Genomic DNA, 17912 nt, shown 5'->3' with positions numbered 1-17912 from the left:
ATCCACATATCAAAAGTATTGAGAATCTATCCAATATTTAATGGTTGGTGTGTGGAAACAATGAGGAGGGACAGGCAGGGGCAATGGATCATGCCAAAAAAACAACAACAAAACTTACTCTCTTCTTTCTCTGCCTCCTCCTCCTCTTCTGCCTCATTCCTCTCAATGAAGATGGGAGCGTTCTCCATAGGTGGACCTTCTGGGACTGGTGAAGGGGCCTTCAATCTGGAATGGGATGGTGATCTGCTGCTTGATGCAGCAGCAGGAGCAGCAGTCGCTGGTGGGCCCCAATCATCGTCCATTGCATTGGCCGTTGAGGGACGGTGGCGTGGGCTACTGCTGGGGGAAATCTCACAGTAATTAACGGATCCTCTTCCTCGTTTCTTTCCTCTGCCATCGAGCTTCATTGGAATCAAATCTTCTTCAATGGTGGAGGGTAAGAGCTTAGTTAGGACAACCCGAGGCTGGGCTGCTTTGGCACGTGCATGTTCTGATGGAACTGATGGTTCTGAAATGGAGGATATTTTATGGGTTTAGATTACTGCACATTGTGCTAACCCAAGAAAGTAGGACAACTGGGAAGACTAAAAATGGGTCACTGCATGGATTTGTATAGATAGTACAGACAGACATAGTTGTTAAAGGGTGTGTTTATGCTTCCAATGCGTAGACAGAATCAGCGTTTTCAAACGTCATTTCAGAACGCCGATCGTAAACGTGGTTCTGGGAATGCTGTTTATGCTTAACTTTTCAGAGGGGAAATCACAATCTCCAGCTGGCTTCGGATTTTTCGCTGAACAGGAAAGCGAGATCAGATCGGGCGCGCCCTTTTTCGAAAGTTAATTTTTCAGAGTGTTGTTATGGTCGACTATTATGTAAACATCGAAAACTTGCATGGAGCTACTTATATGGCACGTATCATTCGTGGTTCTGGGAATGCTGTTTATGCTTAATTTTTCAGAGGGGAAATCACAATCTCCAGCTGGCTTCGGATTTTTCGCTGAACAGGAAAGCGAGATCAGATCGGGCGCGCCCTTTTTCGAAAGTTAATTTTTCAGAGTGTTGTTATGGTCGACTATTATGTAAACATCGAAAACTTGCATGGAGCTACTTATACGGCACGTATCATTCAGTAAAATTTGCGGCATTAGAAGTGTATAGTGATAGTCTTCACACATGCAAATATCCATAGGTCATTATCAGAACCAGGGAGATGAGAGGTAATTCCGTGGAAGTAAAAGTAGAACCATGTGACTGTATTTGCCAGCAGCTTTTCATCGCAGTCCTGTTTATACTTCCCCAGAAAGCCTGATTCTGGTCAAACGTTTAGAAACGCACCTTTTTGTAAGTTTACGATTGGCGTTCTGAAACGTCATTTAAATGAATGTAAGCATGGACGCAACCGTATTTGGGACTAATCAAATATGAAAAAGCTGATTCTGGCCTGAAAAGTGGAAGCATAAACAAAGCCAAAGTGGCTTCAGAATAAGTTCAAATCCTGGAATACTGTAACTAAAAGTTAAAGTACATTTTCTTTCTCTCTCTCCAAGTGATCTGTAGCATAGATTTAAACAACAACAGCCCTGTTTTTCTTTTTAACCCTAACTAGACTGGGCTATTTCAATGTCTAAGAAGACTGAGGAGGGGGTTTATTCAGCCCCCTCCCCCTTGTGATCTCGGCCATCAATTGTGACTAAAATTGGCACGTGTGTTACGCATGGTATAATCTACAAAACTACAAGATCAAATTTTGCGAAAAAACTCATAGCTAATTAATTATGCTAATTTATGCATCAAATCAAAAGTTTGCTCTGACTAACTAAATGATGCCCCTAAAATGCTAATTTTTTGGTACACAGACACTTGTACTTAAAGAATTCAAATCACATTTATTTTCTTATGCATTTTATTGTTTTCTAAATTTCTCATGTATTTCTTTGTTTTTCGAATTTCTGTTTTTTAAGGTTGTTTCAATTGAAATTGTCAGAGTCTTTATTTTGACCATAAATAAGATGTAATTAATTGATTTTAATTGGTAAAAGGAAAAATAATAATACATTTATGAATTTTGGCTAAAAACACTATTTGCATTGGATTTGTACACAAATTCATGTTTTTGAGCAATTTTGGGTCTGCATGCACTTACAAAATGTTGCATAATTTCGGGACCACATAATTTTGGTCTCAAAAGTTGCGCAAGACTTGAATGTAAAAAGTTAGTGAGTGACGCAGTTAAAAAATTTCATGCAGCGGATTTATCATGAAAAATGTTGGGGGGGGGGGGCTGAATCAGCCCCTCGTCTTCTTAGGGATAAGGAGAAATGAATCATGAGAATAAGTTAACTTGCATAGAAACAGAAAAAAATAAAAGAAACACATCAAGGAAAGTTTAAGAAATATTGAAAGAAAAAAAGAGAATGTTATCAGCATCTAATAACATGGAAATCCTCCTGCTGGCAATGCAATCAACTTAGGTAATATCACACTTTTACAACTCCCCCTTTACTACATATTTTCTCATAAATTGTCACTTTTAACAAGTCTATCCACTGATACATGTTTTATAAAACATATCATGGACAAGTTTATACTATTAAAATGAGCAAATATAAATGTTTTGGGGCATATTTTCAGTGTACAAAAGGGAGAGTTGTACTTTTGTAAAATCACAAAATCTTAGTTGGCAAATCTTAAACAACTTAGTAAATGACCAGAAAGTTCCTAAAATATCCTCTGACCAGAGCATATTCACTCAAGCATTTCTTCACAAACCTGCATCCATCGGTTCTTCCTTGTCCATTTCATGTGCACTCTCAACAGGCACAGGGGCTTTTGCAGGGGCAGGCGCAGGTGCTGGCACTGGAGTTGAATCTGCATCCCCTTGACCTTTATTACTATGAGTTCTTGACGACTCTTCCTGTTTATGCACTTGTTCCTGTTTATTTTGCACCACTTCTGGTTTATTTTGCACATCACTGTTTGTTTCATTCCTAAGTCTCAAAACACTTTTCCTTGGAGGCCCAGCAATGCTATTGTTTTTATTATCTACATGTTGCTGATGGCTTCCTGGAGCCATTCCTGGAGTCCTGTTTGGCTCACTGACTCTTTGTTCAGTTCTTGATTCCTTTGACTGTGATTGATGGACAACATCCTGGTGCTGCTGTTGCTGCGTGTTGATATCGGGTTGCAATCTTTGGTCAGGCACTTCAGTTTTGATATCAGAATGTGACGTAGGTTGTTGTTCAGTGCTTGCAGGTTTTGATGGTTCCACGCTAGGAGGTTTGGATTGTTCACCACTGGTGGATGGTTCACTCTCACTGGCTTTTGGAGATGTTACAGGCTTCCGAGCAATCTTCAGAGTGATCTTGGGTAGCCCTGAATGCGTTGGGGATTGAATGATGTTGTAACTGACTTCATCTTTGTCTTTCTTGTCCTTCTCTTTCTTTTCTTTATCTTTCCTGTCTTTCCGTTTCTTCCGCTTCGACGACCAGCGTGTTCTCCCAGCATCTGCATTGTCTGATTCAAGCATGCCTGCTGAAGACTCCCCCTGGGTGTCGACTGGAGTATCTGGCTGGTTGTTGGAATTCTGATGAAAAGAGAAAAAGCAACCCAAACAAAAATGTCAAGAACTTCATTGTTAATTGGATTTAAAAAATGAAAAATGTACTAAAAAAAAAAAAATCTCTACTGGGTCATAAGAACACAACCTCCTCGCAGCTACATGTATCTACATACACAATTTTTTTTAGCGCAAATGTTTATATCACAAATAACCCTAGGGTATCATATATGGAAAGTGATCTACACATGACAAAAAACCCCACTGAAATCAAACATGCAAATTTTGTCCTTTACTCGATAGGACGTCAAGTTTAGCCGACATAAGCAGTGTTTTAAATCCGATTTCACCTACATGTACAACTTCAGCAATACTACGAGAGCAACCATTATTCTCACCGTATGATTTGTTTCAGAAGAGCATGACTGGGATCTAGTAGGGCGCCCTCTTCCATCTGTGTTTTCATTATTATGCACAGAGTTCACACCTTGCCTATCATCTTCTCTCGTGGCTGTGGCTGGAGCTACAATAGGGAAGAAAGAGTGTTGTAATGTACAAAATAAATAATATTAATAATAGTGGGTTCTTATGAAGCCAGAGTGTCAGGTATGACACTCATGTCACAGACATTATTTTCCCAGCTTTAAGCATAGCTTCAAATGTGGCTGCACGATATTGCATAGTTTGGGTATTGGACTGACACTAAGTGTAAAATGGTTATGTATGGGGCCTCATTCTCAATGTTCACATATAACTTTGACCTCAGCAGTGAGCTAAGGTACATATTGTTTGTGTTTCAAAATAACCCCTAACTGACTTACATCTGTTTGAGGGACATTTCTTGACTGAAACTCCAACCTCCAATTCTATATATCATGTGTCCAGCATCATTTATTTTCATTGACTTGCAAATTTAATGATATTCAGTAATTACTGTCCTATGAAATTCCAATGCAGCTGCAGACCCATGATAGTCCTCTCCCACCTTCCAGAAGATAGTAGCAGCATGCTTTTGTGACATGTGGCATTTTTCAACTCATTCAGGTCTGAGATTCAACTTGTGTTTCCTGGGCCGTCTTACAAAAAGTTACGTTTGATCCAATCAATCGTAACTATATGGAAATCCAAGTGTCATAATTTCTTCTACAGGAAATTTGCACAATATCCTTTGTAAACAAAGAGAAGCACAGTGTATTTTCAAGAAAACAATGAATGCATGAATATACATCGTAGTTGGAAAATATTTTGAACAAACATGCATAATATAAGTTGACGTTGCTGGCCGTCCATAGCTGCGATTGATTGGATCAATCGTAGCTCTTTGTAAAACGGGGCCCTGGACTAACACTAAAGGTCAACAAAAACTTAATCATATTTGATTGAAACAAGTCTGTAAAATCCAAAATCACATAATCTGTACCTCTTGACGGTGACCTCTGCGACCTTGTCTGAGAGTTTGGGGTTCCAACTGAAGGTGGGGTGGCTGGGAACATAGGACTACTGGCTGGGGCAGGAGAAAACTGGTTAGCAGCATAGCCATTGAGAGGAGCTTGAGTAGACCCTGAAAAAAAATGAAATAGACATACTTTTTAACAATTTGTACAGGAGATTATTGCAGAAAGGATTACAATTAAATGCAATTAAAAACAAATCTATGCAACTTGATATTTAACCAATCAGAACAATGTATTCGGACATGTAATTGATTTTAAGGCATCTCTTTCTACCATAGGCACCCTGTTCTAAATAAGAATTATCTAAGCACTAGGAATTCTTGGTGGTAATTTAAAAAAAAAGAAGAAACTTAGGTGCGATAGATATTGAAAAACAGCAAAGGATACAAGATGCTCTCTAGGGACTATTTTAGCAAGCAAGTGTTCAAGATAAATTTATAAACTATGGTGAAAACACCAACCATATTCTGTTAAAGATTAAATGCATAAATTACTAATCATTCTCTTTAAAATTCATAATATGCAATCAAAATGTCTGTATACCTGGGCCCTGTCTCACAAAGAGTTGTGATTGATCTGATCAACCCTACCTATGGAAACCCAGCAAAGTCAACATACAAAATGCATATTTGTTTAAAATGTTTTCTACATTCATGTATGATGTATACTCATACAGCCATCAATTTCTTGACAATTCAGTGAAATTCTGTTTACAATGGACATTGTGCAAATTTCCTGCAGAAAAAATTATGATTTAGATGGATTTCCATATAGTTGATGTTAATCGGATCAATCGTAACTCTTTGTAAGATGGGACCCAGATGGAAATTAGCAACATACATAAACATAAAAAAGAATGTCACAAAGTTTAATACACTGATCGTTATAATTCACGTAGCCTGACCTGTATAATACAATAAGAACCTTAAAGATAAATGCTAGTTTTTGTAACGATATCAAAATGAGTTCGTACAGAATCCAATAAAATGACCACCAAAGTGTCTGTTTGTATAAATAAAATGCATGTGCCAAAGGATTCTGGAAGAAATTGTGTAATTGCTGAGAAATCAGCAAATAAGCACAGGATTCGGGTAGAGCGTCGGGCCGACGCTCTAATAAGCAATTATTATACATTGTCCCACGTGCGCCTATCTGTGTTGGGATCTTCGGTGTGAACATTTTTCAGCGTATATTTCAAGATTTCACAAAGTTCAGTTAATGTTACTGTACCAGATCTGGATCCTCGATGATATACTGACAATTAAGCCTTGTTTTACAGACTTTCTCATGAAATCAGTGTTTACTGCAACTACTGGAATTTCTATTTAACTACATGTATGTATCATGATGAACTTTTCTTTAAAAGCTTGGTTGGGCTACCTTACCTTGTGCAGACACAGAGCCAGGTTGTTGGAATTGATGCTGGTTTCCGTGAGTACTTGCACCAGGGGAAGAAGAATTACTTGGGCCACCACGGGGAGAATATGAACTATGTTGTCCAGATCCACTCCCTAAAAATGAAAGATTGAGCAAAACCGTCACATGGCATTAGTGACATAAAACTTCCATCACCATATATACTTATAATGGAGCTCTTATGTCAGCTTTTCAGGGTCAAGTCATACATGTAGGACTGCTTTACAGAATTGATTTCTTTGAATAACTCTATCAAAATATTTACAATTACTCTACAACTATATATTTATGATGGCAATAAAAGTACTATCAAGCAATATACTCAATGCTAAAATATCCCAATTGGGTAATGGAAAATGAGGTAGAGAGAATTAATTTCAAAAGGTAATAAAGACTTTTGTGATTTTGTGTTTGTGTGGGAAAATAATGGGAAATTATAACTTATTCTTTTTCTTTGGGGGGGGGGAGATAATGCACAAGGAAAATCATGGTTACTTTAATCAAATTCTGTAATTCCCACTTACTTTGTCAGGGATCACCCCGTACCAGCAGGCAAGGGGTTAAGTCAAGTAATCATAATATACATACATGTAAGGTAATGGAGCAGAAAAAAAAATGAATACAGCAAATATTCCTTTGTCTGATACTTACCACTTAACTGTTCCACCCTTGATTTGAACACATTTGGATTGCGGGCAAGAATGGCTTGAAGAAGTGCAGGTACCTCACCCTCTACCTCATTGCTCGCCGTCTTGTCTTTTAGCTCTCTGCATAAATATGAATCATATCAAATAAACACTTATCTAGTGAAACTGCTTAGAGGTGCGGAGGTTCTTGGAACTTCCACCTTTTACATGTTAAGAAGAGACTGCAGTATTTGAGTAGGGGAAATCTCCCGAAATCAAACCCTCTACCTGTATGAATACATTCAACTGTGACCGACTTTTGATAATAAAATGATTGTGAAAGATGAAAAATAAGAATGGTTAAAGTTTGAAATAAATAAAACAAGGAAAATGAAAAATATGGCCGTTGGAAAATGAGATTACTTGATGTATACCATACCTGTAAATCTTGAATTGGCGATTCACTTGAAATATTTGATCTAAATGTACTATTAGCAAAAAGTACAAGTAGAGAATGAATCTACAGTTATAAATGTGCCTATCTGTATGTAAAAACAGCCATTTCTTGAAGAAAACTTATCAAGCATTTTGTAATCTTTTAAACAGGTGGTCACTAGAGTAGGTTTGATTATATTTACTAATTATTGATAGGTACATTTAGAACATCTAGAGTAGATGGCAATGGAATATGTGAAGATCCAAAGGCACACGGCAGGCAAATCTGCTTCTGATTAGGCTGTGACTAACCATTTAGTAAAATGAAAAGTACTACCTCCCCATTATTAGTGTTTAAATGAATTGATCAGTATTCTCTTTTTTATTATATTTTTTTTTACTTTATTCAAGTTGTAAATACAAACAACAGAAGCTGGGTAATCCAAACCTGAAGCTTTTGTTTTACATGTAAGCGAATAAAGTGATACATGTTTTGTGCAAACATGGAAAACCAAACAGAAGTTTCTTGGAGGTTGTGAGTGAACACTGACAATCACTTAAACAGGACACCAAAAGCACAATATCTTTTCTTTTTGCTAAAGCTGGCAATATCGAACATTAAACAAAAAAATACACTATTTATTGAAAAATCAAATTAACATTTTGTTATTTTTACTTCAACCACTAATACAAGAATTATAACAATATCTATTTACATCTTTATACTTTTTAAAATGTTCTATAACCCTAATAACACCCTCTGCATTTTTGTGATAAATCTGCTGCGCAAAATTTTTTGATCGTGGCGCTCGCTGACTTTTTGCATTTAAGTCTCGCGCAAATTTTGAGATTAAAATTGCAACCTCTGGATACACGGTTCCGAAATTACGCCTAAATTTTGTAAGTGCATGCGGACCCAAAATTGCTCAAAAACGTGAATTCGTGTACCATAGGGTGTATAAATCAAATGCAAATACATGTAGTGTTTTTAGCCAAAATTCATAAATGTATCATTATTTTTCTTTTACTGATTACAATCAATTAATTCCATCTTGTTAATGGTCAAAAGAAAGTCCCTGACAATTACAATTGAAAAAACAATAAAAAACAAAAGGTCCAAAACCAAAAAATACATAAGAAATTTAGACAACAATAAAATATATAAGAAAATAAATGTGATATTGAAATTTGTTTAAAGTACATTTTAACTGATTCCTATAAAGAGTCTGAACCAAAAATTAGCATTTTAGGGGCATCTCTTTGGTAATTAGAGCAAACTTTTTATTTTACGCATAAATTGGCATAATTAATTAGCAAAGAGATTTTTCGCAGAATTTCAGCTTATAGTTTATGCCATTGGTAACGCTCGTGCCAATTTTTGTTGCAGTTGTGACTGACGGCCGAGATCATAAAGGGGGGGGGGGGCTGAATCAGCCCCCAGTCTTCTTAGGCATCTATTTAGGGTTAAATAAAGATAAACTGTAATTGTAATAATGGAAGGTTGTTTTAAAATCTTGAAATAGAGCTTACATGTGATCAGTATCTGTTTGGCTAAGAACATGAAGGAGTTGAGGAATCAGGTTTTCATCCTGCCTCCCAAGCAATCGCTGGGCTTCTTCTGCTATTTGGGGTGTGTAGAGAAGGCCTTTGCTGTTGATTGCACTAGGAAGGGGTGAGGGCAGGGGCAACTCTGTCAACACTGTACAAAAGAGAAACAAACAAAATTATATCGTAACTTCCACAACCCCAAGATCCTGGAACATGTAAGAAACATATGAATAAAAAAAAGGAGTCAGGGTTTGTTGAAATTGATTGGAAGAAAGGTCCCATTAAAGGTATTGTTTAACTTTGTGATCAGCCGATTTAAATAATTCTCAAATCAAGAAGAAACAAGTGCATGTATTAGAACTAATAAACCCTGAAAACAACCATTATTGAGAATGAAAAGCTAAAACTACAAAGCAAACCCCGATTTTGTAAATAGGCATCTTCTAGACAGTTTTTAATAGTACACATAACTGCAGCGTTCTCGCCAGAAAAAAAATCACGCATGTCGGGGACTTGTGCTGCCACTCCTGGGGGGTGGGTGCGGGAGGGGGGGTTCGCCCCTCCCTCGCGGAGCGCGGAAGCGACGGCCTTTTCATCAAAAAGAGACGCTAAGGAAGCCCCATTGTGGCGTATTTTTAAGCCCGCACAAATGCACATAAATGCACAGATACTTGCCGTTCAGTAGGCTTGGGAGCCAGCGCCGAATCCAAGCACTGAGATAGAAAAAACATGGAATTTGGAGCTGACAGAATGATTTACTTCGAGCAGAGGACAAACTTTCTCTGCTTGGAGCCTGCAGTGTATGCCGTGTGCATGCATGGTATGAGGATGCATCGTGTGTGTTGTGTGTATTTCTGTGACTGTACAAAGCCAGTAGAGAGCATGTGCATTGCGTTAAGCAACACTTGTGATTGTATCATGGAGCTATGATTGTATCATCAAAGTTAGTGTATTGGGATTTGTGTGTGACTTGTGTGAGAAGTTTTTTTTTTAGGTTTTCATTCCAGAACGCCCCCACCATCATTTGCTCGCTAGTCTTAAATGGGAGTCTTGTCATATTGGAATATATTGACCAGAAGTTAATAAAACACATATTATTGTTCTGTCAGTAATGAAATTAGCGATTGAACTCTGGATATTTTTCAGTCATATTTCCTTTAATCTTAGTCTTTTCATTCCAAACAATCATTTTTTTTAATGATGTATTTCACCTTTATCCAGTTTGCCATTTTCTTAAGTGACTGAAAACAAAGACTAGTCCCAACCCTCCGCGAGTTGTTTACATAACTTTCTTTGTCTCCGCTAGTATTGCACAATCTTGAGAAGCACATGTTTGGAAATCTGATATTCTTGCGGTGGGGGGAGGGGGGTTACAAGATTGCCGCCCTTTTCATTCTGTGTTGGGTTTGGCTGCTACATGGCCTGTGTTGAGAAATTAGGTCAGGGTAAATTTAATTGCAAAGAGAGGCTTTGGACGGCATTCATGATGGATAGTCTTTTTTTTAAATGCATCATTTAAATAATTTCAACTTCACATTTGCAGGCTTGCAGGTATATTGTATGATAAAATTACTTTTCTCAGAATTGTACGAAAGTTCTACAAAAACTTTATCTTTTTACATTGTATTTGGACACGAATGCAGATCTTTCTTGACAAATAATGGGCTAAAAATACTAAACAGTAAACATACAGACCTCAAGTAAACCAAGTACCACACATTCAAACTTGGATTAAATCAAATCAGATATCAGTCAAGCACGGAAATCACTCTATCATCACAGCACTAAAAATTATAAACAATCACTTCGAAGAAACAATTGCCAGGGTCAAACCACGGTCAAACATGTGCTTGCGTTGTGTCCTGTGTGTGTATAATGTTTGCAGTGAGTTGATCTTGTGATGATGGGGAGAGAATTTGTGTGTGTGGTTTTTATGTCTGCAGTGAGTTGGGTCATGGATGACTGGGAGAGAATGAAAGGACCAGGGAGTCGGGAGGAGAACCGTAGCGAGCAGCCGCGAGCTAGCTGGGCGCCTTGCCACTTTCCTAACCGTAGTAGGCCTGTAAGTGGTCTTAAGTTGGTGGGACTTCGGCGCAACCCGATAAATTAAGTTGATATCACTAAGATGAGTTCATGGAGTGTATTATTTTTTTATGAATATTTCCATTTAATTTTTCCACGCATGTCGCCACGCATGTCGCTGAAATTTTACGCATGGTTCCACTTGGTCTCCATTTCCGCACGCATGGTGTTTGAACCATGCGTATTATACACTGGCGAGAACGCTGCACATAAGTGTATGGGATGAAATTAAGATGGTGTTTCCAGTCACTTTATATTTCAATTTTTGAAGCACTAAATAATTATTTTCGAACGCAATTTTTTCTGGGCTTCATTTTTGTAACATATCACAGACACAGGTGACAAGTGTGACATTCTAGCTCAGATTTTTTAAAAGTCAAATCAACGTTAACCAATCACTTTAACAACATAATAAAATTCATATCGAGTCATTTCTTTAAAAGTGTAACTGTGACCTGTTCAACAAGTCAGAAGCAACATACATAAATAAGTTTAGCTGCTTCAAATTTATCAAAAAATCTTGGGTACCGATTCATACTGACGTGTCCGAATGTCTCTAATCTTATATTAAATGTTTTACATTAATTCTTTTTAAACTTATATAGAATTTTAATATTGACGTGGTAAAAATGAATGACTTACAGTCCGTGAGACTTGCTATTCCTGCAAGAGTTGTAATGGGAACACTTGGCACTTCTCCATTCATTCTGATGATAGGGGTTTACAACTGCAAAATAGAATAAACACGAGATATCAACTACCAGTAAAATGCATATTCATTTGATCTAAATTAGATAATGGTTAAGCAATGTGATTGGGGATCTTGCATCAAAGATCTAAAAAAAAATCTTATACTTCAACTCATACATGTCTGGAATTGGGGAAGGAGGGATACTACAAAAAAGTCAACAAAACATACCAAAGAAAATCTGATGTTTACATGTACAGGTGTAGATCAGAGGTTATTGTGCATTGTGACCATTGTCAAGTGTCTCACTGTATGTTTCTAACACACAATATTTTTGTTCCTTGAATTATCAATTTTTGATCACTGCAGCAATGCAGCTACAAACACATAGGCTGTATTCTGATGTCAGGTTTAACTTAGGCCAGTTTAACTCCGTGCTAAAATTTTGAGACCCCAAAACTAAAATAAAAAATTCTGTTTACATTGTATATTTCATATGTTTACTGTTTTGTTTCCATTTGCTTTTATTAAGAAGAAAATTACTTCAGTTATCATTCCCAGCAGTTACAAATGATTTGAGTGTCATTTTAGTTAATAAATTGAAGGAATACTAATAGAGATTTGTGCCCCAAATGGCTCTCCAGAGTTAAACAAAAACTTAAAACCAAGGCTCTGTAACACAAAGATTAGCGATCAATCGCTAAATGAACTGACCAATCAACAATGCTACAGGCGCATTTGGTTTAAAATACTGACCAGGGACCAATCAGTGCGGTTCTTTCATATTTGCGATTCATCGCAAACCTTTGTGTAACAGAGCCCTGGTCAGAATACGGAATATAGTGTTTAACATAAGATATTTACACCATTAAGTTGGTATTTTAAGTATTTACCCATCAACTTTGAAATACAGATACATGTATCATTATTGACCCAGCATATTGAGGATGGAAAAACCAATACTCAAACCTAATTTTTCCAAAAAATCTTGTGCAGACCGTTTATAATCTGAGCTACATTTACATGTATAAACAAGACTCTGATCTGATCCGGCTCGGCTGTGGAATTCACTCCCCTCTAACACATTTCCTTTAGTTCCCAATATGGACAGATTTAAGAAAAGTGTTGATTCATATTTAATTTGCTTGATGTAAAACCTTGTACCAGGTACTTTTAATTTAATTATGGTTTTTACATGGCAGTAATGGCCACTCTTCATCATATGATGGCAACATCAGGTCCAAAGAACAATCTAAGAAAAAAAACACGCCCTAAATTCGACATGCGCCGAGATTCAACATGGGAAACCCATTTCACAAGCCAGCGTAGTCAAACACCAAAACACACACCAAAATGACTAAACACAATTTTATATAAGGTGCACCTTGTCTGTGCACAAGTGTATCTGCACGATTCTAATAAAAGAAGATATGCAACGACCACAAAATTTACACCTGAAATAAATAGACAGATATTCATTAAAAAATCTGACTCAAAATGGTGGAAAAATAATGAATTTTTGGCATTTCATGTAATGGCCTCAAAATCCTGCCTTTCTTATCAAAATCATCAAATCGTGTGTAAAGTGAATGGGTGCGCAGACAAGCAAGGGGCATGTCACCATTGTTTTGTTCGATCTGAAAATGACCGTTCGTGAGTTTTTCCAAGAAAATCATATATTTCTTTCAAATTTTCATGTGATTTTTGGCACACTTATTCATATTATCAAATGAAAACTTTGGGGAATAAAACTTAATTCATGTCTAATCTTAAGTTAGAGTTTTACATGTAGGTACGCAGACATGGGGCTCCATACATGGCATCACTTACCACCAGAAAGTCCTGATTTAACTAAAAAATCCTCTTAAAAAGTCAAAATTTTCCCTAAAAATGCAGAATAAGCGCCATATACATGTATCTAGAGCATGCAGCGGCTTAGCTCCACTAGATTTAAGAAGCAGGGTCACCCCAAAATGTGCCAAAAATGTAGAAATCCTTGGTTCTGTTCAGAGAACGGTAACTTTCTCGCAAATTTAGGATCGCATCCTCAAAATTTCCAATCAAAAAAGAAAAAACAAAGGGAAAAATTCATCACTAAAAAGCACTGAATTTGTACAGAAATCGACTCAAGGCATGCTTGCAGGTCGCCTTCATTCCACAGGGGCCCTGTTGCATGACGAGATAAGCGATACGTAGGAACGTCCTTGGACCATTCTTCCGAGATAGGAAGATTGGTGGCAAATCAGCGCTTTCCGTTTCATGAAGGCAATTTTGTCTTCCAAGTCAGCGACATCGTTTGAAATTGATAGTATCGGAAAAATATTTAGTCTTCATCGTCACCTAAACCTTTTATTTCGGAATGACGACTTTTCATAAAATCATATATTTCAATAAATGGAGATCAAATGTTTTATTTATTACTGATTGTAGAATTGATGTATGGAGCTTACTTTATGAAGTAAAAGGAGAAAAAAAAAGATTAAAAAACAAACTGGATAAAATCAAAGTTTTCCTTATTTCCCTTATCTAGGACACGGGGTCCTTTTTAGAGACACCTTTCATTGGTATTTCAATGAAAGAGACCCTTGTCCGACATAAAAATTGAATTAACTAACATTGTATTAGTTAAATATTCTGATTTTTATTTAAAGAATACTTATTTATAAAAATAATTTTGCAAATCATGCGTTAATATCATTTGTTGAGGTAAAAATAGGGTTTGAATGGATTAAACAAAATTTTCTGATTGTTTGAGACTAAAAAGGAAAATAATGAGAGGCTGCTTGTGAAAAATCAATTTATTTTATTTGTCAGATCTCAACGCAAGAAATACAAATGCCCATGTTTAGAGTATAAACATGATGAGTAATCGAAGACAAGCAAAATATGAAAATTGCTGCAAACATGTCCAAGTAGGTTAAGAAGTGCTTTGCAATAATAAAACATAGAAAAATGTGTGAAATCAATTCGCAATGGGAAAAAAATACAATTTTCAGAAACAATGCTAAAAATGACAACGATCATAAACGTTGGTCATATTTAAAGTTGATAAGTTCATGGAAGCTTCAATAAGAATATAAGCTTTAAGAATATAAAAAATATATATGTTCAACATTTCAAAGTTAAGGAGTCGAGACTACATTATTGCTGACATAGGGGTCGATAGGGGCTAGTACCTTATGATTAAAAATGCGCCTCTTCGTATGGACTTTCTGTAATCTTTTCTTTTATTGGTACAACAAACTTATTTTCATTTGTAAGGATTGTGATGGATTCATAAGCTATTTAGCCTCATCTATATATTAAATTTAATTAACTATTTTGTTACTACAGATTTTTTTGTTTCATTTATCATCTCAAGTTAGTACAAATCCAATATAAATTTTCATTGATTAAAATCAATATCAGCAAAAAAAATAATAATTGTCACTATGAAAATGGAAAAAAATGATCTAGCATATTTAGTAACATTTTATTTATTTTTTTTTTTGCTGAAGGTTATAAACGTTTTTAACCATTCATAATTTCTTTTTAAAAAAAAATTGTTTTCACATTGTTTATCTAATGAGAGAGATTGCCGTACATTTCGATATTTCAATTTTAATCGTAAGAAACAACTGGAAAAGGGGTGGGGATAAAGAAAGGAGAATAAAAGAAAACATATTAAAAAAAATCATTTGGGCCTAGATTGACCCAGGAGAAGTTAAAAATGACATCCGTTTTGGGTTGTCTTGCCATGCAGGACCTGAAATTATACCCCCATATAAAAAATAACCCATATGAAATGCATCAGAGTGCACTAGAATGACCCCCCAAAAATGTTTAAAGGTGATATGTCAGTGTGGCTTGCCGTAAACACATATTCTCTCAATGCTGACTGTAGCGGGCGGAGTGCAAAGATGCCTACGTAGGACATGTCCGGAGGTGTCTTTCCAGACCAAGGACCATTCTTCGTATCGCCAAATCAGCTTTGTGAACCAGTTGAGCGATATCTCGTTCTTGCGTAGAGCAGTTCAAACAAAGACCATTTTATGCAACAGGCCCCTGAACGCAATGCGGGCAGTAGAGGCGCTGGTCAGAAAATTGGGATTGTCCCAGTTTACATGGACTGTCTCAGTTTATAAGGATTTCTTCACACAAGAAATCTAGGAAAGTTCATTCACCTGTCAAGTGCCGACACCAATCAAGTGTGCTAGTCAATGTAAACATTTCAGGTTTCATAACAAGATTATTGGAAGACGGTAAGTCATGAAAAATAGACGGTGAACTGGGGGGAATTAAGGTCACTGAATCTATTTTTAGAATTCCTGTCTTTGTCCCGTGGGGGAAGTGAAAAAAAAACGTCCCCATAAACAAGGACAGTCTCAATTTATCAAGACATGATTTGTCTTGGTTTATGAGGATATCCTTGTTTTCTGGGACAATCCCAATTTTTGGACCAGCGCCTCTACTGGCGGGGCGAGTGATTGCTGCAACTTCCAGTTCCAGGTTGCACATCGTCGCAATTCGGCAACTCTCACACGCATTGACTTTTGAATGCACCATGTCGAACGAAGGGCAGGGTGAGGGGATGCCGGATGTTGAATCTCGGCCGTGAAACATGGCGATACACATGATTGATAATGATACATTCCAAGATTTTATGAATTATTGAGATGGAATTTGAAAATGAACATTGCAATTACTTTTTTTACTTAGTCTACCGTCTGACCGTGTAACTGTATATTTAACAAACACAAAATCTAACATTACTAAAAAAATACTAGCCTAGGCCCTAGTTAGATTCCCTATGACTATAGGTGGTTTCAGACCGCCTCGAAGTTCGCCAGTTCCAGGTATTCTCTGATCGGGAAATTTACCCCGATCAGAAAATACCAGGTATTTTGGTAATGTGAAAGCAAACTACGCGTAATTTCCCCGAAAGAAAATACCCGCTAAATAGTAGGTACTTGGCGAAATTACGAGAACTTTTGTGGGGATTTTTCCAAGGTCGCAGGTATTTTGGCGATGTGAAAGCAAATTACGGGAACTTTTAGCCCAGCGTGTCGTTGGTTGTCGTTGGGCGCGGGAGCTGTGGGTGGCTGCTGGGCTAGTGATTTTGAATCTCGCGCCTTGCCTGCTTATCAGACCATACTGCACATGCTCGTAACTTCAGGAACTTATCCCGAAGGGTATGTTTCAGGGCGGTGTGAATGCAGGAATAATTAACGGGTATTTTTCAGCCTGAGAAAGTTCTCGTAATTTAACGGGGATTCTTGTGATCGAGGCGGTTTGAAACCAGGCTTAAGTTAGATTCTAAAGTTTTTTGGTGAAAAGAAATGTTATTATTTAATTACTAGGCCTACATTGTCATTAACGTTACTCGTTAGACTTTTTAGAATAGAAAGCCTAACGTCAACGACCAACGTTAATATTATTGCATTTGAATTGCAGAAAAAGAAGAACAATGTTGAATCTTGGCTAGGCCTAGGCATGCTACTCTATCAACTCTGACAAACATCACTGCAGCGCAGTATTCCAGTAAAACAAAAATCCTTTTGTTTAAGCCCTCGATTCCGAATTGCACAGACACTCCACGGGCACGTCGTCGTAGACAGATGCAGCCCCTTCTTCCCCCCGTCTCCGGCATACGCCGGGCTACGCACCTATTGAATTCCCGCACAATATGCACAGTGTGTGCGGCGGCGAGTATGAACAATAATTTAGTGAATGGCACCCAAGCGAAACACACGACAATAACACACTTCTCAAAAACAAACGTGAAAACCATATACCGTTTATAACTTACATGAATCTTAAGGAACCATGAGGTTTCATGGAAGAATGAAAAATGACAGTGAATATGTCATAAATCTACCGGTTTTCCGTAATTTTTATCATGACTAGACGCGCCAAAACAACAAAACCGCATCACTTACTTGTAACATTAATGTTATTGGGTACTAAATAGTAGTGCGCGCATAACTTTTTTGATAAATTGAACTAATGCCCTTTTCTATAATTAAATTAATATAAGGTAGCATAATGCGTTGAAAAAAAGTTTTCTCTGTGTGCTTGAATTCCCTTTTCTGATCTTTGATTACATTTCTGGTAACTAACTACTT

General features: G+C 37.0%; 1 protein-coding gene across 2 annotated transcripts in view; it reads right to left on the bottom strand.

Annotated features, from left to right (window-relative positions):
- Window positions 1–17750, bottom strand: part of LOC121423619 (nipped-B-like protein A) — a 51407-nt gene extending 33657 nt beyond the window's left edge. Inside the window, exons 1-9 of one of the 2 annotated variants that reach the window (XM_041619006.1) lie at window positions 17597–17750; window positions 11763–11847; window positions 9021–9189; window positions 7081–7196; window positions 6399–6524; window positions 4980–5120; window positions 3958–4082; window positions 2773–3586; window positions 119–508 (exon numbers count right to left, since the gene is read on the bottom strand). In XM_041619006.1, the coding sequence (XP_041474940.1) occupies window positions 119–508; window positions 2773–3586; window positions 3958–4082; window positions 4980–5120; window positions 6399–6524; window positions 7081–7196; window positions 9021–9189; window positions 11763–11826 (1945 nt within the window). In that variant the 5' untranslated portion in view covers window positions 11827–11847; window positions 17597–17750. The remainder of the gene's footprint in view (window positions 1–118; window positions 509–2772; window positions 3587–3957; window positions 4083–4979; window positions 5121–6398; window positions 6525–7080; window positions 7197–9020; window positions 9190–11762; window positions 11848–17596) is intronic. The other variant, XM_041619007.1, reaches the window with a different exon arrangement.
- Window positions 17751–17912: the final 162 nt, after the last annotated feature.

This window comes from Lytechinus variegatus, chromosome 11, assembly GCF_018143015.1.
Source record: "Lytechinus variegatus isolate NC3 chromosome 11, Lvar_3.0, whole genome shotgun sequence".
Classification (NCBI taxonomy): domain Eukaryota; kingdom Metazoa; phylum Echinodermata; class Echinoidea; order Temnopleuroida; family Toxopneustidae; genus Lytechinus; species Lytechinus variegatus.
Note: the sequence above shows the minus strand (reverse complement) of the source record. Positions and strands in the feature narration are given on the sequence as shown.